Source organism: Cetorhinus maximus, chromosome 22 (genome assembly GCF_964194155.1).
Source record: "Cetorhinus maximus chromosome 22, sCetMax3.hap1.1, whole genome shotgun sequence".
Taxonomy (NCBI): domain Eukaryota; kingdom Metazoa; phylum Chordata; class Chondrichthyes; order Lamniformes; family Cetorhinidae; genus Cetorhinus; species Cetorhinus maximus.
Genome location: NC_135900.1, coordinates 67,757,682 through 67,783,728, shown reverse-complemented (window position 1 = coordinate 67,783,728; position 26,047 = coordinate 67,757,682). Strand labels below are relative to the sequence as shown.

Genomic DNA, 26,047 nt, shown 5'->3' with positions numbered 1-26,047 from the left:
ACACTCAAGAAGCTTAACACCATCCAGGACAAAGCAGCCCAATTGATTGGTACCACATCCACAAACATTCACTCCCTCCACCACTGACGCACAGTGGCAGCAGCGTGTACCATCTACAAGATGCACTGCAGGAATTCACCAAGGCTCCTTAGGCAGCACCTTCCAGACCCACAACCACTACCATCCGGAAGGACAAGGGCAGCAGATGCATGGGAACACCATCACCTGGAAGTTCCCCTCCAATCCACTCACCATCCAGACTTGGAAATATATCACTGTTCCTTCACTGCCAAAACCCTGTGGCTCCCTCCCTAACAGCACTGTGGGTTTACCTATGCCACATGGACTACAGCAGTCCGAGAAGGCAGCTCACCACCATCTTCTTCAGGGTAATTAGGGATGGGCAAAAAATGCTGGCCTCGCCAGCAATGGCCTCATCCCATGAATGAATAAATTAAAAATCTCCTTTCTCTATTGGTTCAATGTCTTTGCCATTTCCTCATTCACAATGATAATTTCTCCTATCTCTGCCTCTACCCATATAGGCAATGTGGACCCACATTTATTTGAGCTACCCTCCTCCTATTTATATATTTGTAAAAGCTCTTATAATTTGCTTTTAAATTCCTGGCTAGTTTACACTCTTTCTATTTTAGACCATAAGAGACCATAAGACATAGGAGCAGAAATTAGGCCATTCGGCCCATCGAGTCTGCTCCGCCATTCAATCATGGCTGATAAGTTTCTCAACCCCATTGTCCCGCCTTCTCCCCGTAACCTTTGATCCCCTTAGCAATCAAGAACCTATCTATCTCGGTCTTAAATACACTCAATGACCTGGCCTCCACAGCCTTCTGTGGCAATGAATTCCATAGATTCACCACTCTCTGGCTAAAGAAATTTCTCCTTATCTCTGTTCTAAAAGGTCTTCCCTTTACTCTGAGGCTGTGCCCTCGGGTCCTAGTCTCTCCTACTAATGGAAACATCTTCCCCACATCCACTCTATCCAGGCCTTTCAGTATTCTGTAAGTTTCAATCAGATCCCCCCTCATCCTTCTAAACTCCATCAAGTATAGACCCAGAGTCCTCAAACGTTCCTCATATGTTAAGCCTTTCATTCCTGGGATCATTCTCGTGAACCTCCTCTCGACCCTCTCCAGGACCAGAACATCCTTCCTGAGATACGGGGCCCAAAATTGCTCACAATATTCTAAATGTGGTCTGACCAGAGCCTTATGAAGCCTCAGCAGCACATCCCTGCTTTTATATTCTAGTCCTCTCGAAATAAATGCCAACATTGCATTTGCCTTCCTAACTACTGACTCAACCTGCAAGTTAACCTTATGAGAATCCTGGACTAGGACTCCCAAGACCCTTTGCACTCCAGGTTTCTGAATTCTCTCCCCATTTAGAAAATAGTCTATGCCTCTTCTTCCTACCAAAGTGCATGACCTTACACTTGCCCACGTTGTATTCCATCTGCCACATCTTTGCCCATTCTCCTAACCTGTCCAAATCCTTCTGCAGCCTCCCCGCCTCCTCAATACTACCTGTCCCTCCACCTATCTTTGTATCATCTGCAAACTTAGCCAGGATGCCCTCAGTTCCTTCATCTAGATTTTTCTTCCCTTTATCAACATTTTGATCACCCCTTGCTGGTTTATAAAACGCTCCCAATCCTCAAGCTTACTACTTTTTTTTTGTTGCAATATCATAAGCCTCTTCTTTTAATCTAATAGTGTCCTTAATTTCCCTTGTAAGCCACAAATCTATTTTTGGACGCTGAGAGGATAGTTCTCCTTGTGGGGGAATGTCGAACGAGGGGACACTGTTTAAAAATAAGGGGTCTCCCATTTAAGACAGAGATGAGTAGAATTTGTTCTCTCAGAGAATTCTCTTCCCCAGAGAGCAGTGGAGGCTGGGTCATTGAATATATTTAAGGCTGAGTTGGACACATTTTTGATCTACAAGGAAATCTAGGCTTGTTGGGAGGCAGGCAGGAAAGTGGAGTTAAAGCCACCGTCAGATCAGCCATGATCTCATTGAATGGCAGAGCAGGTTCGATGGGCATAATATATTACTCTGGTTCCTGTTGTTCTTATGACTATTTCTTGCTGAGCTTTTCGTTTTTAATGGAATACGTTTTTGATGAACATTTTGAATTGTTTCTTTAAACGTTTCCCACTGCTTACTTAACACCCATATCCTTTAGTTTATTTACCCAATCATCCTTAGCCAACTCTCTCCTCATACCCATGTAATTGGCTTTGTTTCAGTGCAAGATTCTTGTTTGGGACTGAAGTATGTCCATTCAAAGTTAATTTGGAAATTCAATTGCATTATGATCGCTTTTTCCCAGAAGGTCTTTTACTATGAGATTACTAATTAAACCTGTCTCATTGTACAGTGCTAGATCTAAAACAGCTTTATCCTTAGTTGGTTCCATAGCATAATGTTCCAGGAATCTGTTGCAAAAGCATTCGACAAATTCACCCACTTAAACATTCACTCCCTTCACCACCAGCATTCAGTGGCAGCAGTGAGCACCATCTACAAGATGCAATGCAGCAAACTGGCAAGGCACCTCCCAAACCTGCAACCTCTACCACCTAAAAAGGATAAGGGCAACAAATGCATGAGAACACCACCTGAAAGCACCCCTTCAAGCCACACACCATCTTGACTTGGAACTGTATCGCCCTGTGCCTTCACTGTCACTGGGTCAAAATCCTGCGAGGATATATCCTTAACCCTGGCACTATGAGGATATACCCTTAACCCCAGCACTGGGGAGGCAACAGAACTATCAGGACTCCTGATTGTGGCTGCAGAGAACAGTATATATCCTCTTCACCATGCTATCCCCTGCCACTTCCACATTCCCTTTTACTTCCCCCAATTTGAATGACCTCCTTTGGTATGATCAGTTTCCCTACCCTTCCTGCAGTCTTTGTTCTCAACTATTCAGCTAGGAATATACTGAGGCTTCTACACCCTGGGCCCCCATAGCTGCTCTACTCGTAGTCATGCCTCCTCTCCCTGACCAAACTTACACCACTGTCTTACCTAAGGGTTGTGCATACCTCCTGAATCAAAGTGTCCAGGTATGTCTCTTCCTGATGCATCATCATGTCACCAGCTCTGAAGTAAAGTTCCTTGAGCTGCAGACACTTCTTGCAGATGTGGTTGCTCAGAATCTTGCTGGTCTCCACCAACTCCCACATGCTGCAGTTACAACACATATCTGCCCTGCCAACCCTGTCTTACCTATTTAATTAGATAACACTTTCATAGACTCTATTTTAGTTTTATAACTAATTGCTTCATCTGATTTAACTAGTTTTAGATTATTAATTTACTAAAGTAATCATTATATTTTCCCAGCTTCTAGTTTAAACCACTTTCCTAGCTTAAAGAGCAAAAAAAGAAAATACTCACCACCTGGTCATCTACCTGCTGCCTGTGATACTACTCGCAATGTTCTTCACTCTCTTCCTCCACTTCCATGCCTTTTATCCCCACTGCTTTCAGCCTCTGGTGCTGCTGCTGTCTCTCTGCTCTCAGACCACCGCCACTTTTATCCCTACTGCTCTCTGCTGCTGATCCCGCTATCGTTGTGCTCTCGGACCTCCACTCCTTTTATCTCCACTGATCTTGGACTCTGGTCCTGTTGTCGCTCACTCTCAGACCTCCAGCCCTTTTATCTCCACTGCTTTCAGCCTCTGGTCCTGCTGTCGCTGTGCTTTCAGACTCCACTCCCACCCCTTTTATCCCCACTGCTCTCTGCCTCTGGTCCTGTTCTCGCTCTGCTCTCAGGCCTCTATCCCTTTTATCCCCACTGCTTTCAGCCTTTGGTCCTGTTCTCACTCTGCTCTCAGGCATCTATCCCTTTTATCCCCACTGCTCTCTGCCTCTGGTCCTGTTCTCGCTCTGCTCTCAGGCCTCTATCCCTTTTATCCCCACTGCTCTGTGCCTCTGGTCCTTTTGTTGCTGTGTATCAGACCTCTGCTCCTTCTATCCCTGCTGCTCTCGGACGCTGCCCTTACTCTCCATATTTCACGAAAACCATGTTTCAGCAATCCTCTGCCTTCGGAAATGTCTCCTACCTGCTCACACTTTTCATAATACCAGGGCGGTGGGAGGGGTGGGGGCAGTTAAAATAGCCCTTGAGCTGACCATTCCCAGTATTAACCTGCTCATTAAAGCAGGAGGCAGGAACATACATCCAATGCTGGCTAGAGTCTGTTTGACACACGGGTGTCAGGTCATGGTGACACCATCGGGATTCAACTGCCATTTTAACTCAACGGCCTGAGTGAGATTTCGCAGTCGGTGGGAGTGAGGATCCAAGCCAGGAGAAGTTCAAATAGGTTTTTTTGAACTTTCCTTGTGGGTGTTGGAGGAGGAGGAGGAGTGCTCTTCTATGTCCCACAAATAAAGCTTAGGCCTGCACCAGTGTGAACTTGCCATTTCTGCCTCGCCCCCCCCGACCACCCCCATCTCAGTCGTGAATACTAGGCCGCATGGACTACATTAAGAAATTATTGAATGGGAGGGAATCAGGAGGGGAATATTGAGGGAGAGGAAGGAGACGGATAGACAGATTAGCTGTGGAGGCCAGTCTCTTTTGGCACAAGGAGATGCAGCAACAGGCTGACATTCACTGCTCCCTCCCTGCAGACTCTTGCATTCTGCCCATGTCCTGAGGGACAACACTCAAGTTATTAATGTCTTAAAGATGAAAGGCGGCATGAAGCCTGCTGGCAATCAAGCTGTGCATCGCTGGCACTCAACCAACTGAGATCCCTCTTTCATGTGCTAGCTGATGAGGTCATGTGTTTCCTTTGATGTCCTCCATCTTCAGTCTCCTCGGAGTGAATCGCTCACTTTCCCTTCTGGTACCAGATTATCTTCCCTGACCAACTGACCTGTAACAAAGAGCTGGGATTTACCTAGAGTTTGTCAAACATCAGGAACAACAGGTCTGTGGACTCTGCATCTTTATCCTTGGATACTGGATTAAAAGTGAATGAGTGCAGCTTCCCTTTTTAAACTCTTTGGCGCTGTCAATGAACAAGAGATTGGAAGCTGCATTTCAGATGAACACTTATTCACAACATGTGGAAAAGCAGCTGCCGACATCTGAATTAAACCTGCTGGCAGTGGAATGGAGCAGAGATAAGCTAATTCCCTGAAGATCCTTCAGCTCTCCTTACTTCATTTAATGTTGGTTGTATCAGTGAGAAAAGCTTTTGTACAGTGCACATCTCTCACCACCTTGTGGCCGCTGACAGTCACTACATGGGCAGCAATCTGGAACCATCCAAGGGATTTCACATCTCTTCTGATTCATGAATAACATTTGACACGGACGGCTGTGTCAATATTTTACCAAATCTGCTGGAAATGGCCAAGGATGACGACTGGAAAAGACGCTCAATGTCCTACAAATGCCACACAGGCTGGGCTTTTAGCAGAGGGTCAGAGAATACGAAAACTAGCCATTCATGGATGGTGCATTAATTTTGCTGAAAGATGCCAAGAACCCAGAATTAGGGCTGACCGCATGTGCTTAATGAATGAGACAGCAAGTATGACAACTTAGAACCCATCTGTCTTACAGTATCACGCAACGCCGAGATGTTCTCCTCTGCCTTTTAAGCCCCAAATGAAGTCTATGAATAGTTCCTCACGGTGCTCTCTCATTCACATTCTGTCTCGATTAGTGTGTTCACTTCTCTCCTCCTCTTGATTCCTGTTGCATCCTATCCACGATACCAATAAACATTCAGCATTACGCCCTGGAACTCTGCTGAACTCTTCATAGGGGTATTCTCACCTGTCCCATGGGGAGGGCACTATCAGGTATCCACAGATCTTTCTCATATTGGATACTTTCTTTGCCTCTTTCCTTTGTCTATACCCTCATTTCCAATTTCCTACTGTGTAATGCATAATTTTCCCCTTACTGGCTTCCTAAGGTAATTGATTTTCAATGGACTGAACTTAGATTCTCTATCAATGGTATATACACTGAGGATTCTGTTACTTAGCCTTAACGTAGGACTGTTCCTAGTTTTCTTCATGAAGTCTCATTAACCAATAATTTGTGTAATTCAAAATAAGAACAGAAGTGAGAGAGCTGGACAGAACCCTAACCCTAACCCTAACCCCCACCTGCCACTTTCCAATGGCAAACTCCAAAATAATCATTCCCAACTTAAATAGCCTGGCACGAACACGCAAGATGATGTGGACACCTGATGACCAGCTCCTCTCACTGTAGAATACATCCAGGGCACTTCTCAACTGCCCTGGTTTTGGTGGGTGAATTTTCATCTTGTCCTGCTGACTCGCTCAGGAACAGGATTCCTGATTTTTAAAATGCTCTCCAATCCTAAAAATTTGGGAGTTAAAGGAATGGGTGAATCGAGCAAATCTGAAGTTTTGTTTTTGCCCACTACTCACAGCATTTATTTATGGTACCAGCGGATGTGCCTTTGGTATTGCTCATGATTATTGATCAACAATGTATCATGGGGAAAGTTATATGAAGTAAGTGTGAAAATTCACACGAGGTGCATAACGGCCCACATGACTTTCAGATATCATGGCTGATCTTCCACACCATTGCACTTGGTGCCTCAGAGGATGTACTGCAATGTGACAGGAAGTGAGTGTCATGCTTACAGGAAGTGTGTTCTATTTGGAGCAGTTAGAATACATTACAGATGAGCATATTTTATGGTGTATTAACGATGTATATTTACAATTTAAGCCACTGCCTGAATACAATGAACTTTGAACTCCCCATTTGAGCAATGTGAGGAAATAGCAAAATTGGTTTTATGGATCACATAAAAAATGCGCTAATGTATAAATAATGAAAGTGAATGAAACTGAAAGTTGTTTGAATGCTTGTGACACAAGACACAATTAAAATGAAGCGATCGTGATTTGGTTGTTAGCCCCTGTTCGAAGGAGCCCATACATCTGGCTTCCAAGTCTACACATTGAACAATACTTTCCTGTCCCAGTCTGTCCCATTCAGCATTCACCTTCCTTTGGACTTAACCTCAGCACAGAAAACAAAGTTCAACTCACCTGAAAGGGAACAGTGGGTTAACTTTTCAGCTGGGACATTGCTGGAGCATAAGTTTTTGACTTTTATTTTCTAGCTGCTGACTGATGTGTCATAGTTTCATAGTATTTTCTGTTCTTATCAGGTGTTTAAATGGGGCTGTGTTACATAGTGAGTTAGATGGTCATTTTGCTCCCTAGAATGGGGGTCTCACCAGTCAGGATGTGAGAAAGGGAATGGAATTACCTTTCCTCAATCACGATCATTTTGACACTCCCAATACAGGCCAGAAATGGTATATCTGCTCATGAGTCATGGGGATTTCAATCCTCATAAGTGAAACTACTGCACTTGCACAAAAAAAAACTTGGATTTATATAGCACCTTTCACAACTTCAGAAGCACTTTATGGCCAATGAACTACTTCTGAGGTGTAGTCTGTGTTGCATGTAGGAAAAATTGCAGCCAATTCATGCACAAATGAGCCACGGTTACTACAAAGTGGGTACTTGGCTGTAAAATTCTTGGGACTTCATAAGGTCACCAAAGATGCAATATGAGGGAACAAAATGTAATATCTCCAAATTTGCAGATGATACAAAGCTAGGTGGGAGGGTGAGCTGTGAGGAGGATGCAGAGATGCTTCAGGGTGATTTGGACAAGCTGAGTGAGTGGGCAAATGCATGGCAGATGCAGTATAATGTGGATAAATGTGAGGTTATCCACTTTGGTAGCAAAAATAGGAAGGCAGATTATTATCTGAATGGCTATAAATTGAGAGCGAGGAATGTGCACCGAGACCTGGGTGTCCTCGTACACCAGTCGCTGAAGGTAAGCATGCAGGTGCAGTAGGTGGTAAAGAAGGCAAATGGTATGTTGGTCTTCATAGTGAGGATTCGAGTACAGGAGCAGGAATGTCTTGCTGCACTTATACAGGGCCTTGCTGAGACTAAACCTGGAATATTGTGTGCAGTTTTGGTCTCCTCATCTAAGGAAGGATGTACTTGCTATAGAGGGACTACAGCGAAGGTTTACCAGACTGATTCCTGGGATGGCGGGACTGACATATGAGGAGAGGTTGAGTCAATTAGGATTATATTCGCTGGAGTTCAGAAGAATGAGGGGGGATCTCATAGAAACCTATAAAATTTTACCAGGACTAGATAGGGTGGATGCAGGAAGGATGTTCCCGATGGTGGGGGAATCCAGAACCAGGGGTCACAGTCTGAGGATATGGGGTAGACCATTTAGGACTGAGATGAGGAGAAATTTCTTCACCCAGAGAGCGGTGAGCCTGTGGAATTTGTTACCACAGAGAGTAGTTGAGGCCAAAACATTTTATGTTTTCAAGAAGGAGTTAGATATAGTTCTTGGGGCGAAAGGGATCAAAGGGCATGGGGAGAAAGCAGGAGCAGGCTATTGAGTTGGACTCGAAGGGCTGAATGGCCTACTCCTGCTCCTCGTTTCTATGTTTCTATGATTGGAGGTCTTTCTTTTTCTAATGGAAAGATTTCTTCCAATTACTACTCCTTGCAAAAATGTAATTGCGTTGATGCCCCATTTAGAATGCACCTCATTGTGGAATGCAGTGTAGGAAAATGTAACCTGAACCAAACCCTTGCTTTACATGAACTGGCTAAACCTGAAGCCGATGTTAGACTCGAGTAGTGTTCAATTCAGCGCAGACATTCAGCAGCACAACCCTTTGTAAAACTGTTTCTAGAGCTGTTTTTTTCTCAGAGTGCTTTAACTGGGATATTCTTCACCAAGCCCTGGGCTAACTACAGGGAATGTTTTGTTTCCCTGCAGATGACCTCACCTATCGCTGGCTACTGAACGAGTTCCCCAAGTTCATCATGTCCGGCAGGCGGCGTTTTGTTTCTCAAACGACCGGGAATCTGTACATTGCGAAAGTGGAAGAGGCCGACATAGGCAACTATTCCTGCATTGTCACAAGCCCATCCATCTCCAAAAGCGTTTTCAGCAAGTACATCCCACTCATCCCTCAGACTGACGGTGAGAACTCTCATTTTTATAAACACTTCTCTCCGAATTGCTTCGCTTTTCAAGGGGGTAGAAAGAAAAATTCAAGTGTCCGGATGGGGTTTATTTCAGGCCATCAGTGAAAAGAAATTTTGAGCCCAATATGGAAACCACTCCTTAAAGCGTATGGTTTAGAACAGAGCCTATGAGTTTTGTTTTTGACTGCAGGAATTTACAGTCACGAGGCAGAATTTTGCATGTTGCAATGATTTGTGAGTGCATAAATATAATACATTTTTATATCTATGTATATATTATATTTATGTGTGTGTGTGTGTCTTTATAAGATAGTCACCAAGAAATTCAGTAAGGCATTCCGAAGAAACTTCTTTACCCAAAGAGTGATGAGAATGTGGAACCCGCTATTATAGGGAGTGGTTGAAATGAATGGTATAGATGCACTTAAGGGGAAATTCGAAAAGCACATTGGGGAGAAGGGAACAGAGGGTCACGATGGTAGATTTAGACAATGAAAGATGTGACGAAGCTTGAGTTGAGCATAAACGTCCACTGGTTGGGCCAATGACTTCTTTCTGTGCCATAAATTCTATGTAATGTGAAATTTCCTAACTTTGGACATGGACTCCTGGCTCAGAGTGCCACACAAGTTTATCAGATCTTGCTTGCTGGAGATTGAAGAAGGAGTCTCACTAGCAGAATATTGAAGTTCTTCATTTTCCCAGTTTTCCCATGAAATCTGCAATGTAGAAGAGCCTGAAGCACCAAATTCAAGAAGTTACTCGTTGTTTAATCTGAAAGTTGGAAAGACAGACCCAATATTTGTCACAATGAAAGTAAATGGCAAACCTGTTAAAATGGAAGTGGACATGGGAGCTTCCACTACAGTAATCGGGGAAACATACCTTCAGATATTTGAATAATGGTGAACATCAATTAAGTTTAGAAGAAACAGCTGCCAAGCTAAAAACATATACGGGTGAAGACATTCAAGTAAAAAGCATAAGCAGAGTAACCGTCCATTATGGTAGCCAATCGGCAAAGCTACCTTGATGGTGGTAGCAGGTGAAGGGCCAAGCCTCCTGGGACAAAATTGGTTAAAGGAGATTAAGTTAGAAAGGGCTGAAATTTTCCAGTTGAGACCAAGTGGGCTACCAGAGCTACTTAGAAAGTACACCACAGTCTTTAAGGACGAACTAGGGAAAATCCAGGGCCTACAGGCCAAGATTCATGTGGATCCGGAAGGAACTCCTCGCTTCATGAAGGCGAGACCGGTGCTGTATGTCCTGCGAGAAAAAGTGGACATTGAACTGAACAAACTAGAGAAACTGGGCGTTTCCTGTTCAGTTCTCAGGATGGGCAGCACCCATAGTCCCCATCCTTAAACACAACCAAAGCGTCTGAATTTGTGGAGGCTACAAACTGAGGGTTAATAAAGTCGCTAAGCCAGACAGGCACCCCAGTCCAAAAATCGAAGACTAGTATGCCAAGCCGGCTGGAGGGAAAATGTATACAAAACTTGACCTGAGTCATGCTTATCAATAATTAGAGTTGATTAATGCCTCCTGGGAATTTATCACAATTAATACCCACAAAGGGTTGTACCAATGTACATGATTGCCTTTCGGTGTCTCTTCCACATGTGCCATCTTTCAGAGAACAATGGAAAGCTTACTGCAGGGACTGCCCCAGGTTATAGTCTTTTTAGACGATGTATTGGTGACAGGATTCACTGAAAAAGAGCATTTGGCAAACTTAGAAGAAGCCTTAAAACGTTTCTTGCAGGCTGGAGTGCATTTACAAACAGAAAAGTGCACGTTACAAGTGAGGGAGATAATCTATTTGGGTCACCGGGTAGATTCACAGGGCCTCCACCCGATTGAGGAGAAAGTGAGAGCAATAAGAGAGGCACCTGCACCAAAGAACGCCTCAGAGCTCAAATCATTCCTAGAAATGATCAACTATTATAGGCGATTCTTACTCAATTTGTCTATGGGCTGTCCCCCCCTGCATTCTCTACTCAAAAAGAACCAACGTTGATCTTGGGAGGCGCCCCAGAAAGAAGCTTTCATAAAGGTGAAACAATTGTTGCACTCGTCCAATCTATTAGTGGATTATGACCAGACGAAAGAATTGGTGTTGACAGGTGACCCATCACCCTACGGAGTGGGAGCAGTGCTCTCTCATTGGATGGATGATGAAATGGAACAGCCAATAGGTTACATATCAAGAACGCTCACCACAGCGGAAAAGGGATACTAGCAGGTAGAAAGAGGCCTGTCCATCATCTTTGGTGTCAAGAAATTTCACCAGTATGTACACGGACGCCATTTTACAATCCTTTCAGACCACAAACCTTTGCTAGGGATGTTTAGTGAGGACAAGGCTATACCACCCATAGCCTCAGCAAGAATACAATGATGGGCTTTAATTCTGGCAGCAAACAATATATACATTCGTACATAGGCCTGGCAATCAAATCACAAATACCGATGCCCTTAGTCATTTGCCTTTACAAGAAAATGATGAGCACGTCCCAGTTCCACAGGAACTTGTTTTACTGTTAAATTTCTTAGATTCCTCGCTGGTATGTGCTCAACAGATCAGAGATTGGACAAGTCGGGACCCAATCCTATCTCAAGTACCAGAACAAGTGCTACATGGTTGGTCACAGGAGCCCGTATCTGAAATGAAATTGTAATACAACAGAAGACATGAAATAACCAGTCAGGATGGCACCTTATTGTGGGGAGCACAAGTGATAGTTCCTCCAAAGGGAAGGGAACCACTTTTAATTGAACTACCCAGTGTCCATCCAGGAATTTCCCGAATGAAGACCATAGCACGCAGCTATCTATGGTGGCCTGGGATGGATAGCAAAATAGAAAGTTTCATAAAGCACTGTGTGCAATGTCAGCAACTGTAAAAGTTGCCAGTGACAGCTTCATTAAACCCATGGGAATGGGCAGGTAGATCCTGAGTGCGGTTACACATTGACTACGTTGGGCCTTTCCTGGGAACAATGTTTCTGCTCATTGTCGATGCCCATTTAAAATGGTTGAACATATATGAGGTGAAGTCACCGTTGGCCGCTACGATTGAGAAACTATGTCAGAGTTTTGCCATTCATGGACTACCAGAAGTAATCGTTTCCGATAACAGTACAGCATTTATGAGTGCTGAGTTTCAACGGTTTATCAGCCTCAACGGTATCACTCATGTGAAAACTGCATCGTACCACCCTTCCTCAAACGGACTGGCCGAAAGGGCAGTTCAAATGTTCAAAGCAGGCATGAAAAAGCTAACTGGCGATTCCATGGCAACCAAGCCAGCACGCTTTCTTTTTCATTACAGGACTACCCCTCACACAACAACAGGTGTCACACCTGCAGTTATTTTTGAAACACCGTCTCAGGATGAGACTGAGCTTAATGACGCCGAATTTAGAGGGGAAGGTGGAAAAGAGTCAGGGAAGCCAGAAAACTAGACACGACTGGTGAGAGGAAAATTACCTTGGGAGAGCCGGTATGCGTGAAAAACTTTGGGGAAGGGCCAAAGTGGTTACTGGGTGAAATAAGTGCGGTGACTGGACCTCTATCTTACCACATGGAGTTGGAAGGCCAGATCATCCATAAACATGTGGATAATTTAAGTAAGAGAGAGATAAATCATCAAGATTTGGTTCTACCAGTGATCATGACTGGGTCTGCGTTTCCTGTTGAGGATACTCAATGTAGGACTGACATGTCTGATGTTCCTGTAAGAGTTGGGGATACAGATTTTCAGGTGCCCACTGAAGCAGCTGATGTTCAGGCAACTCAGGAATTTGTGGAATGTCTACGAGATGGCTTTTTGGAGCAGCTTGTGGTGGAGCCCACTAGGGAACAGGCAATTCTAGATTTAGTGATGTGTAATGAGGCAGATTTGATAAGGGAGCTTAAGGTGAAGGAACCCTTAGGAGGAAGTGACCATAATATGATAGAATTTACCCTGCAATTTGAGAGGAAAAAGCTGGAATCAGATGTAACGGTATTACAGTTGAATAAAGGCATCTACAGAGGCATGAGGGAGGAGCTGGCCAGAAGTGACTGGGAGATGACCCTAGCAGGAAAGACAGTGGAACAGCAATGGCAGGAGTTTCTGGGAGTAACTTGGGAGACACAGCAAAAATTCATCCCTAGGAAGAAGAAGCATACTAAAGGGAGGACGAGGCAACCATGGCTGACAAGGGAAGCCAGGGACAGCATAAAAGCTAAAGAGAAAGCATACAATGCAGCGAAGAGCAGTGGGAAACCAGGGGATTGGGAAGCCTACAAACACCAACAGAGGACAACTAAAAAAGAAATAAAGAGGGAGAAGATTATATATGAGGGTAAACTAGCCAGTAATATAAAAGAAGATTGCAAGAGTTTTTTTAGATTATATAAAGGGTAAGAAAGAGGCAAAAGTGGACATTGGGCCGCTGGAAAATGACGCTGGAGAAGTAGTAGTGGGGAACAAAGAAATGGCGGAGGAACTGAATAGGTACTTTACGTCAGTCTTCACAGTGGAAGACACAAGTAACATCCCCAAAGTTCAAGAGAGTCGGGGGGCAGAGGTGAGTATGGTGGCCATTATCAAGGAGAAGGTGCTAGGAAAACTGAAAGGTCTGAAGGTGGATAAATCACCTGGACCAGATGGATTACACCCCAGAGTTCTGAAGGAGATAGCTGAAGAGATAGTGGAGGTGTTAGTGGTGATCTTTCAGGAATCACTGGAGTCAGGAAGGGTCCCAGAGGACTGGAAAATCGCTAATGTAACCCCCCTGTTTAAGAAGGGAGTGAGGCAAAAGACGGGAAATTACAGGCCGATTAGCCTGACCTCGGTCGTTGGTAAGATTTTAGAGTCCATTATTAAGGATGAGATTTCAGAATACTTGGAAGTGCATGATAAAATCGGGCAAAGTCAGCATGGTTTCATCAAGGGGAGGTCATGCCTGACAAATCTGTTAGAATTCTTTAAGGAGGTAACAAGCAGGTTAGACAAAGGAGAGCCAATGTATGTTATCTACTTGGACTTCCAGAAGGCCTTTGACAAGGTGCCGCACAGGAGGCTGCTCAGTAAGATAAGAGCCCATGGTGTTAGAGGCAAGGTACTAGCATGGATAGAAGATTGGCTGTCTGGCAGGAGGCAGAGAGTGGATAAGGAGAAGGATAAGGGGGTCCTTCTCAGGATGGCAGCCGGTGACTAGTGGAGTTCCGCAGGGGTCAGTGTTGGGACCACAACTTTTCACTTTATACATTAATGACCTAGATGAAGGAACTGAGGGCATCCTGGCTAAGTTTGCAGATGATACAAAGATAGGCGGAGGGACAGGTAGTATTGAGGAGGTGGGGAGGCTGCAGAAGGATTTGGACAGGTTAGGAGAATGGGCAAAGAAGTGGCAGATGGAATACAACGTGGGGAAGTGTGAGGTCATGCACTTTGGTAGGAAGAATAGAGGCATAGACTATTTTCTAAATGGGGAGAGAATTCAGAAATCTGGAGTGCAAAGGGACTTGGGAGTCCTAGTCCAGGATTCTCTTAAGGTTAACTTGCAGGTTGAGTCGGTAGTTAGGAAGGCAAATGCAATGTTGGCATTTATTTCGAGAGGACTAGAATATAAAAGCAGGGATGTGCTGCTGAGGCTTTATAAGGCTCTGGTCAGACCACATTTAGAATATTGTGAGCAATTTTGGGCCCCGTATCTCAGGAAGGATGTGCTGGCCCTGGAGAGGGTCGAGAGGAGGTTCAGGAGAATAATCCCAGGAATGAAAGGCTTAACATATGAGGAACGTTTGAGGACTCTGGGTCTATACTCGATGGAGTTTAGAAGGATGAGGGGGGATCTGATTGAAACTTACAGAATACTGAAAGGCCTGGATAGAGTGAACGTGGGGAAGATGTTTCCATTAGTAGGAGAGACTAGGACCCGAGGGCAAAGCCTCAGAGTAAAGGGAAGACCTTTTAGAACAGAGATGAGGAGAAACTTCTTTAGCCAGAGAGTGGTGAATCTATGGAATTCATTACCACAGAAGGCTGTGGAGGCCAGGTCATTGAGTATATTTAAGACCGAGATAGATAGGTTCTTGATTGCTAAGGGGATCAAAGGTTACGGGGAGAAGGCGGGAGAATGGGGTTGAGAAACTTATCAGCCATGATTGAATGGCGGAGCAGACTCGATGGGCCAAATGGTCTAATTTCTGCTCCTATGTCTTATGGTCTTATGGTCTAACTCCGGAACAGGAGGTTCCTGACAAAGAATCTGACGTTGTGGAGCTGTGACGTTCCACACTTGCCAGGAAACCACCTGAAAGGCTGAACTTGTAAATTCCTTACCCAGTGTAAATATTATGTTGTCTTAAAAAACACCCAAGAAGTGTCTGCATATCAACTCTGTCATTAATAGCAAAACTCGACCACCATACAACAGAAATCCTAGCTACCTGGCAGAATTGCAGCTTCCAGTGCAAGTCACTAATGACAGCCAGAAGGGGGGACGCTGCCAGTTATTTGCATTATTCACTGCCCTTGCTAATTGGTAGGCACTGTGGTCAATTTTGTCATGCCAACCTAGGCTGCCATTGGGACGAGTCTATTGGGTGCCGGCTGAGGATAGAAACTGGAATCCTCCCAATGTTGCATCTCAGGTACTGGTAGGCTGAACTTGCTATGTCATCCGGGAGCCAAATAGTCCTTTTGTCGCAATTGCTAGTAAATGGTGATTGAAACTGAAGTCAATGTAACACTCTGGGAGTTTTCATAATTATGTGGATTTGTCCTGTTGTTCATCTTACTCACGTAGCACTTGTGACTGAATGGTCACAAGCAACTCAAGTAACATTTCTCGTACTGTCTGATTTAAATCTCAGGTGTAGTGAGAAGATATCCTGCTGACATCAGAGTGAAGTTCACTGACACCCAAGTCCTGATGGGCCATAATCTAACTCTTGAATGCTTTGCACTTGGAAAGTAAGTATGAGCAGTAAGATAGCTACAGTTTGAAGGGTAGCACAATCTGCTCTTGCTAGTCTTCTCTCACTTGCAGGTATTAATGAAGCATCAGGTTTAGATGGGAACACAAGTAGACCATTCAGTCCCTTGAACCTACTCCATCATTTAATTGGATCATGGCTGATTTGTGCCACGTTCATATCCAGAAATACCCTTGCCTAATATCAAATAACCTATTTCAGTTTTAAAATTCCAGTTGACTCAACATCCACAGCATTCTGTGAAGAGAATTCCAGATTTCTTTCTCTGAGAAGGTTCAGTAATGACCTTTCGAGAAGGAAATCTACCGTCCTTATCTGGCCTGGCCTACATATGACTCCAGACCCACAGCAACGTGGTTGACTTTCCAGTGCCCTCTGAAATGGCCCAACAAGCCACTCAGTTGTATCAAACTGCTATGAAATCTAAAAGGAATGAAACTGGATAGGTCACCCGGCATCGACCTAGGCACTGGAAAAGACAACCCAGTCCAGTCAATCCTGCAAAAACCTCCTTACTAACACCTGGGGGCTTGTGCCAAAATTGGGAGAGCTATCCCACAGAATATCAAGCAATAGCCAGACTCACGGAATCATACTTTACAGAGCATGTCCCAGACGCCACCATCACTATCCCTGGGTATGACCTGTCCCACCAGGGGTGGCAGCACAGTGGTAAACAGTCGGGAGGGAGTTACCATGTGAGTCCTCAACATTGACTCTGGACCCCATGAAGTCTCATGGAATCAGGTCAAACATGGGCAAGGAAACCTCCTGCTGATTACCACATTCAGTCCCCCCTCAGCTGATGAATCAGTGCTCCTCCATGTTGAACACCACTTTGAGGAAGCACTGAGGGTAGCAAGGGCACAGAATGTACCCTGGGTGGGAGACTTCAATATCCATCACGAAGAGTGGCTCAATCGCACCACTACAGACATAGCTAGCCAAGTCCTAAAGGATATAGCTGCTAGACTGGGTCTGCAGTGGGTGGTGAGGACACCAGCAAGGGAGAATAACATACTTGACCTCATCCTTACTAACCTGCCTGGTGCAGATGCATCTGTCCATGACAGTATCAGTAGGAGTGACCACCGCATAGTCTTTATAGAGATGAAGTCCCATCTTCACATTGAAGATACCCTCCATTGTGTTCTGTGGCACTACCACTGTGCTAAATGGGATAGATTTTGAACAGATCTAGTAACTCAAAACTGAGCATCCATGAGGCGCTGTGGACCATCAGCAGCAGCAGAATTGTACTTGAACACAATCTGTAACCTCATGGCCCAGCATATCCCCCACTCTAGCATTACCATCAAGCCAGGGTATCAACCCTGATTCAATGAAGAGTACAGGAGGGCATGTCAGGAGCAGCACCAGGTATACCTAAAAATGAGGTGTCAACTTGGTGAAGCTACATCACAGGACTACTTGCGTGCCAAACAGCATAAGCAGCAAGTGATAGACAGGGCTAAGTGATCCCCCAGCCAAGGGATTAGGTCTAAGCTCTGCAGTCCTGCCACACCCAGTCGTGAATGGTGGCGGACAATTAAACAACTGACGGAACGAGGAGGGTCCACAATTATCTCCATCCTCAATGATGGGGGAGCCCGGCACATCGGTGCAAAAGCCAAAGCTGGAGTATTTGCAATCATCTTCAGCCAGAAGTGCCGAGTGGATGATCCATCTCGGCCTCCTCCAGAAGTCCCCAGCATCACAGATGCCAGTCTTCAGCCAATTTGATTCACTCCACGTGATATCAAGAAATGACTGAAGGTACTGGATACTGACAACAGCCCAACTTGTGCTCCAGAACTAGCCGCACCCCTAACCAAGCTGTTTCAGTACAGCTACAACACTGGCATCTATCCAGCAATGTGGAAAATATCCCAGGTGTGTCCTGTACACAAAAAGTAGAACAAATCCAACCTGGTCAGTTACCACCCCATCAGCCTATTCTCAGTCATCCGTATATTGATGGAAGGGGCCATCAACAGTGCTGTCAAGTGGCACTTGCTTAGTAATAACCTGCTCACTGACACTCAGTTTGGGTTCTGCCAGGGCCACTCAGCTCCTGACCTCATTACAGCTTTAGTCCAAACATGGACAAAATAGCTAAATTCAAGAGGTGAGTCAAGCACAGAGCTGTTGAGGCTAATTAAACAGGCCTAGTTCCTACCCTGGCTGAGATTGATTAACCCAGTGCCGATATAGAAATTGATCCAGCGACATTGTGGTTTACATGGCTTCATTACATAGCTTCATTACATGGCTCTGCACTTCCCGGTTGGATATTTTCTTTAAAATGCTAGTTGTCCTGGGAGCACTTACACTTATACAGAGCTGAGCTTTGGGAATGTGTTTTCACACTGTCGTCTTAATCCTGGAGAATGGTCTGCGTAAAGGGCTACCAGAGCAAGAGCCCTCCCTGGAGCTGCATTGGTCTCGATAAATTGAGCAGTACATCATGCATTTAATTTTTAGGCGAGATCTCCGATGGTCAGCTTAGTTTGACACAGTGTACATTTGACTTTGGCTTTTCTTGGCTTGACATTTGATCTATCACTGCCATGCACAAACCTGTTCTCTCTCTCTCTCTCTCTCTCTCTCCCCCCTTCTCTCTTCTCTCTCTCTCTCTCTCTCTCTCTCTTTCCATCCCTCCGACCCTCCCTGACATCCTTCAGCCCACTTCCGCAAATCCAGTGGTGGAAGTTGGAGGGAAAGTTACCAAACAGTGCCGAGCTGCTCAACTTCAACTCAGTCCTAAGGCTAACAAACATCCAGCCTGAGGATGAAGGGGTTTACGTGTGTGAAGCGAGAAATTCCAAAGGAAGGGACCGTGTTGAAGGACGGCTCACCGTACATGGTAAGGAAAACCCATCTTCTGCTTGGCCAAGCCTAGCTCTGTGTTTGAGATCAAGGGGCCGGTCTTCCAAAAAAAAGCTATGCTCATCTTTTATAAGTCACTGATTGGGCTTTAACTGGTACGTTGTGTCTATTTCTAGACACCACACTATCAAAAGGATGCCAAGGCCTTAGAGGATGAAGGGGAGATTTAATAGAGGTGTTCAAAATTATGATCACTTTGAAAAGACTTAAGAAGAAACTGTTTTCACCGGCAGGAGGGTTGGTAACCCGAGGATTCAATGATACTGTTAAGCCATAAGGGGCTAGATTTCCAGATTAGGAGTGGGAGAATTCCTCTTACTGCCTCTTAGTGTGGCACGTTGTGACAGCTCCCTAATGATGGCCTCAGTCAGTTAAGATGTACATCGTGAGCCTTGAATCAGTTAACAACACCCTACCAGTCACACCACAGCTTCCATTTCATTACCTTTCTGAAAAGCCTTAATTTTTGACCTGTTTTATTGTCCCGCCACATAGTTTAAAGAAGAGGTGATCTTAACCCTGCTGACTGGGCAGTGGGTGGGCTGTTAAACTCATCAGTTGGACTTAGCTGTTGATGCCACGTTCTGATGCTGCAGGCTCTGATATTAAACTGTTCAGCAGAGCAGGCCTGAGACACTGTCAGAAACTGGTGTAGTTCTTTAAATATGCAGTTGGGCTCTGATGTCATCGGGGGCCAGAAGAGGCCCAGAAATGAAATACATTGTGGGGGGCAGGAGGAACCGGAGCTTTGCTAGGCCCAAAGAGGAAGTTAATGCGCCCCACCCCGCCACCCAACCCTTGGGCCAGAATTTTCGGCTCGGCGAGCGGGGGCGGGGCCTGCTTGCCGAGTTAGCTGCGTGCCCGCCAAACTGTCAAAGGCCTAGTAAGACCATTTAAAAACTAGTTAAACTAATAAACTGAGCTGCCCGTCCAACCTTAAGGTTGGCGGGGGGGCAGGCGAAGAGCCCAGGCGGCCTTCCCATTTCTCATGGAACTTCACCCATGGGCGGGATGAGGTTTTGTGAAGTGTTTATAAATTGAATAAAAATTTGTATAAAAAGTCATTGGCATGTCCCAGCTCATGTGACACTGTCACATGAGGGAATATGTCTTAAAATTTTTTCTTTTCTTTATTTAGATTTTTAAAACTTAAACTAATCTCTCTGAGGCACAGAGATTCCTTAGCTTTTTCGCGTGCATATGTGAAAGAGCGCAGGCCCCGGCTCAGGGAACCCCCCCACCCCGAGCCCATACAGGGAGCGCTCAGCGCTTCCGGGTGCACGTCATGCTTGGCAGGCCTTAATTGGCCCACCCACGTAAAATGGCGGCGCGGACCCGATCAGGGAAAATTCTCCCCTTGGTGTTACAAAGCCATGCCTCGACCTCACCCTGATCTACCTGACAATCTTTTGTTCATGTGACTGACGACAGCCTCTTACTGCCTCCTCCTGTAAACTGCCGGATGATTGACTGAAGCTGTGCTGTTGAGGACCGGGAGTTAATATTTACCATCTGCCCTGGCGCCCGCTCACAACTCCTGCTCTCGACTTCTGCCCCGAGCACTAATCTAGGCTAACAGTCCACTGCAGCACTGCAGGAGTACTGCACTGACACTGATTCTATCTTTTGGATGAAACACTAAACCAAAGCCTGTTTAGATGGGCATAGAAGATCCTATGGCACTTTTTGAAGGAGTGTTCTCCCTATGGTGCCCTGACCAGTATTTATTCCCTCAGTCAACATCCTAAAAACAGATTACCTGGCCAATATCGGAAAGTTATTTGTGGGAACATGCTTTGCGTATGTTGGCTTCTACATTTCCTACATCAAAACAGTTTTCAAAACATTTCAAAATTACTTCATTGGGTGTAAAGCACTTTGGAACATCCTGAGGTTGTGAAAGGCGACAACAATAAAAAGCAAGTCTGTCAAGATTGTCAGTGTTGGCCTGAATTGAAAGGGCTTTGCATTAAAGCTAGAATATTCGTGGAAGGTGTTCCCTATGATTCTAACAGTGTCACTCATTTACAAGAGGTAGGTGGCTTTAAGAAGAATTCATCTCTTTATTGAGAAAAACAAAAACAAAACAAATTGACATTTGGCGAGGTTCATTATCTCCAATAAAAAGTATCAAACCTTTGCATCTCTGAGAGGCAATTACCTGATTGCCTAAAGCAGAGGATTTTAGATTCAATTAAGGTGGAGGAAAAAAGAGGCCTGCTCTTTCATTGACCTTTCTTCAAGTTGCCTCTTGCTGTTTTCACTCATCAGTGGATTCTAAGCTTCTCAGAAATTGAACAAAGAACATTGAGGATAGAAGTGACAGAAAGATGCTAGTTATGAGCTGTCAGTAATTTTCTCTCTGAGTTTCATGATGATTCATACAAATAAACATTTTCTTCTGGTGTTCTTCACACATTTGGACAGCCTTAAAATTGAAGGCTTTTGAATTTATGTCCATTTGACTATTTTGAGTTCTCATTCTCACCCTTGAGCTGGGTATCCTCCACATGCGAAGATACGAATTAGGGGCAGAGTAGGCTATTCGGCCCCTCGAGTCTGCTCTGCTATTCAATAAGATCATGGCTGATCTGATTGTGGCCTCAACCCCATATACCGCCTACCCCCGATAACCTTCGACTCCCTTGTTAGTCAAGAATCTACCTAATCAATATTAATTGACCCTCCACCACTCTCCGGGGAAGAGAGTTCCAAAGATTCACTAACCTCTGAGAGAAAAAAATTCTTCTCATGTCCGTCTTAAATGGGAGACCCCTTATTTTTAAACTGTCCCCTAGTTCTGCCTCTTCCACAAGGGAGACATCCTTTCAGCATCCATCCTCTCAAGTCCCCTCAGATCTTATATGTTTCAATAAGATCAACTCGCATTCTTCTAAACTCCAATAGACACAGGCCCAGCCTGTCCAACCCTTCCTCATAAGATAACCCACCATCCCAGCTGTCAGTCAGCTGGCCAATGAAGACTGTTTTACTGTCAGTAGATAACTCACCCTTTGAAGTCTATGGATAAAGCTAGAAGGGACAGAAAGTGCTGTCTCACTGGTGCTTTACCCAAGCTATGTTAAAGTATGCACCTCCAGAGGTGGGCAAAGGTGCGAGCTGGAAAACCTTGGAGAAATTAGTGACTGAGGGGCTTGTCAGATATAGGAATGGTATTTTTTGAACTGTCGATGACCCTAGTCCTTTTTTACCTGCACCTTCCTGTGTGGCGGAGCTGCCAAGACAATTCTTATGCTTGAGATTATTGCGATATTAACTTCCAATAAACCCTCCAGTGTCAACTGAGTTTATTTGTTGCGCATAAATGAATTTCCTGGAGCGAAAGCAACTTTAGGTATTACTGCTCCCAGTAACGCACAGAGCAGTTGCTGATGAGTTCACAAGGTTGGTTAGTTCATCTGTCCACAAGAAGGCAGTGTGATAGGATAGGCTGGAGGTATAGGTTTTGGTAGAACAAACCTCCCACTTGTGGAGTTCTTTGAAAAGGTGTACACAGGCTGGGCAGATAGTACAGGAATTTGTTCCTCCTGTTTGTCTTCCTATCTTCTCATCAATAGCAAAAATTCAGCAAACCTGAAGAAACGGCACAGTTTACTGAGTTTTGCTTATTGATGTTGATGCCATTATGACGTATTTCTGTCTATCTTTAGATTCAATGCTGTGCTAGTTCTTTATTCTTTAAACCAGAGACATAAATTTCCCTCAGGCCGTAGTCCCAGCTCATGATAGGTTCAGCTCATCTGATCTCATTCTTTCACTCCCTTCAACTCCCCTTCCTGGCAACACATGATCAACCCTTGATCACACTCTGTGTCAAGAAGCACTTTCTCATTTCTGTCCTACTTTCACCCTTTACAACCCTGAATCTGTGTCCCTTGTCCTGCTGCTTTAGTATATCTTAAAGTATTGCTGTGGGTTTACTTTATCAAAATTATAACCATAAAACCCCCCTTAAAACACCTGATTTTGACAATTATTTAGCTGTTCTTTGAAGCTTGCTCTCTAACGGACTAGATCAGTCACATTCTTATGTTCTTTTTGGGTGCTTCGTGTAAAATGATGGCCCTTTTCCATGACCCTGGGACTGAGTCACATTGTTGGGGCAGAATGGAAAGCTCTTGCCCTGCACCAGTTAAGCTAATTAGTCCTGGCAGTGCTTGATAGTAGCACTGAAATGGTGACATGTCCCAGTCCTTAGAACCACCACCCTTAGCTTGATGAGTCAAAAGCTCCCTTCCAAAATTATATTTTGGCACTTTGATGTTGAGTTAAATATTAAATGAGTAACTTAATTAGGTTTTTGTGTCCCACGCTGCATCATTTCCATTCACATGACAAAGTGCTCTCAGATCTGATTTGACATCAACCTCCGCTTCTCCTTCAAGCACTCACACACTTCTTTAAGCTTGATGGGCTCGATAAGTGGTTTTTAAGGAGCTTTAATTGAGCCAGCATTGTCTTCCACTGAACAGCAGATCAACTGCCTCCCACTGCAGAGCAGTGTAGGGATTAGAGTTTGGAATCCTAACAAGTATTATACGAAGCAGGAGCAAACATTTTCTAGCATTTAATCCTTGGCAAAGTGCGGAAGCATTGCTGGCCCGAAATAGAACTCTTCACTTAAAGATCATTGTGGATTCAGATGTGTGTTTGTGATTAAGTGCACTTTCATAATTTTGCAGTTTTGCAGAAAACTGTATTTTGTATATATCCAGATTCCTGAAACGTGCCAGAATAGGATCAAATAACACAGCATTCTAGGGACACTGCATCCAAATACAGCATTCAAAACTACCGTGATGTACACGTACCACACAGTGGAGGCTGAGGCCTCAATCATAGGATCTTATAGGGGGCCATTCGGCCAACTGTGCCTGTCCCATCTTTTTGGAAGAGCTATCCAATTAGTCCCACTCCCCTGCTCTTTCCCCATAGCCCTGCAATATTTTTTCCCTTTTCAAATATTTATCCAATTCCCTTTCGAAAGTTACTATTCCATCACCCTTCAAGGCAATGAATTTCAGATCATAAACAACTTGCTGTGTAAAAAAAAAAATTCCCCTCATCTCCCCTGTGGTTCTTTTGCCAATTATCTTAAATCTGGCCCCCTTCTTACCAACCCTTCAGTAGAAACCATTTCTCTTTATTAATTTATCATATAATAACTAGTAAATGAGAATATGAATTTGGGAACACCGACATTTTATTCAGGTGTGTTGGAGAATTTTGAAAGAATTGGGAGATCCGTGAAGCAGAGGGCTGATGGAGGAGATTTCCTCCTGGACCCAGCCTATTCTGATATCAGGGAGCATAGGACAATTGTGATTACTGGGCTCCTCCAGCAATGCATAAGAACACTTGTTAAAAATTCTTTGCTCTTCCCTTTTTCGTACCCTTTATTGAGTTACCTGTAAGCGAGGTTGCTGGGGTAGTTAAAGGAACCCATGTCTTGGTACTTCTACCATCCTGTTAACCCCCTTGCACAATGATACTCTTTTGAGTTATCAACAGTCACAGATTGCAACTCTTTTCGAGTACAATCACAGTTCTTGGTTTCCAGGAGTGGGACATGAACCCACAACCCTCTGATTCAAAGGCGAGGGTGCTATGAACTGAGCCACAGCTGACACCTCCCTTGCACAATGAAACTCTTTTGAGTTATCAGCAGTCACAGATTGCAACTCTTTTGAGTACAATCACAGTTCTTGGTTTCCGGGAGTGGGACATGAACCCACAACCCTCTGATTCAAAGGCAAGGGTGCTATGAACTGAGCCACAGCTGACACCTCCCTTGCACAATGATTGAAATGGGTATGGTCATTTGTTGCGGGGAGAGAGGGAGGAAACTCTTTCGAGTTATCAACAGTCACAGATTGCAACTCTTTCGAGTACAATCACAGTTCTTGGTTTCTGGGAGTGGGACATGAACCCACAACCCTCTGATTCAAAGGCAAGGGTGCTATGAACTGAGCCACAGCTGACACCTCCCTTGCACAATGATAATGGAGTTGTTAACTTATTGTGGCAATCAGTCTCTCTTCAATTAGTCTATAATAGACCTAGCTGCGGGGAGGGAAACTCCATTGCTTGGGAGCTTTGGGGCCCATCAGTCCAAAGTCACCAAATCCTCCCAAACTTGCAACATTAACCACACATAAAGAGGTAGTTATCATTATATTTTGAGAGCTACTCTGTTCTCTGAGCGCAATTACGTGCCAGGCTCCCAGCCAAAGCTGCTGTCCCCTCGAGGATTTCCAATTCTGGTTTGATGTACTCCTGGAGGTTTGATTATGTAACATTTGATGGCATGATGTTTAATCATGTGAAACTGCTGATATGTCACCAGACCCTGAATAAAATATTTGACTTTTTCTTTCATAATGAAATGTAAAACATACTTTATCAATCGAAGAAAACAAACAAAAGTGCAGTAAGAGCTAAGGATAAGTAATATTTAAATAAAAACTATTCTCTGCTGTTTCTTCAGGATCAACCAATTCAACAAAAACATCATTGGTAATAGAGTTTTTGTGCAGTTTTATGAGTTTTCAGCCCAAGACTGAATCCCTGATTCGGGGAACTGAGGTTCCGTTCAAGAGAGAAGCACAAAAACTGCCTGAAAATTCCCAGAATAAAACACATTGTAAACACCCAGAATAACCACATTACACAACAATGCACATTGCAGGTGAAAAGGAACTCCTGCCTGCTTCTTATGTTGATTTCTCTCTCTACCCCAGTTTGTGTTTCTCTCCCTCCCTTTCTCCCCCAGTTTGTGTTTCTCTCCCTCCCTTTCTCCCCCAGTTTGTGTTTTTCTCTCTCCCTTTCTCCCCCAGTTTGTGTTTCTCTCTCTCCCTTTCTCCCCAGTTTGTGTTTCTCTCCCTCCCTTTCTCCCCCAGTTTGTGTTTCTCTCTCTCCCTTTCTCCCCCAGTTTGTGTTTCTCTCTCTCTCCCTTTCTCCCCAGTTTGTGTTTCTCTCTCTCCCTTTCTCCCCCAGTTTGTGTTTCTCTCCCTCCCTTTCTCCCCCAGTTTGTGTTTCTCTC

The 26,047-nt window shown here is 44.5% G+C and overlaps 1 protein-coding gene across 1 annotated transcript in view; it reads left to right on the top strand.

The window, feature by feature from the left end:
* Window positions 1-26,047, top strand: part of cntn1b (contactin 1b) — a 595,565-nt gene that overhangs the window by 139,435 nt on the left and 430,083 nt on the right. Inside the window, exons 6-8 of the mRNA XM_078568473.1 lie at window positions 8,891-9,097; window positions 15,973-16,072; window positions 18,780-18,961. Of these exons, the coding sequence (XP_078424599.1) occupies window positions 8,891-9,097; window positions 15,973-16,072; window positions 18,780-18,961 (489 nt within the window). The remainder of the gene's footprint in view (window positions 1-8,890; window positions 9,098-15,972; window positions 16,073-18,779; window positions 18,962-26,047) is intronic.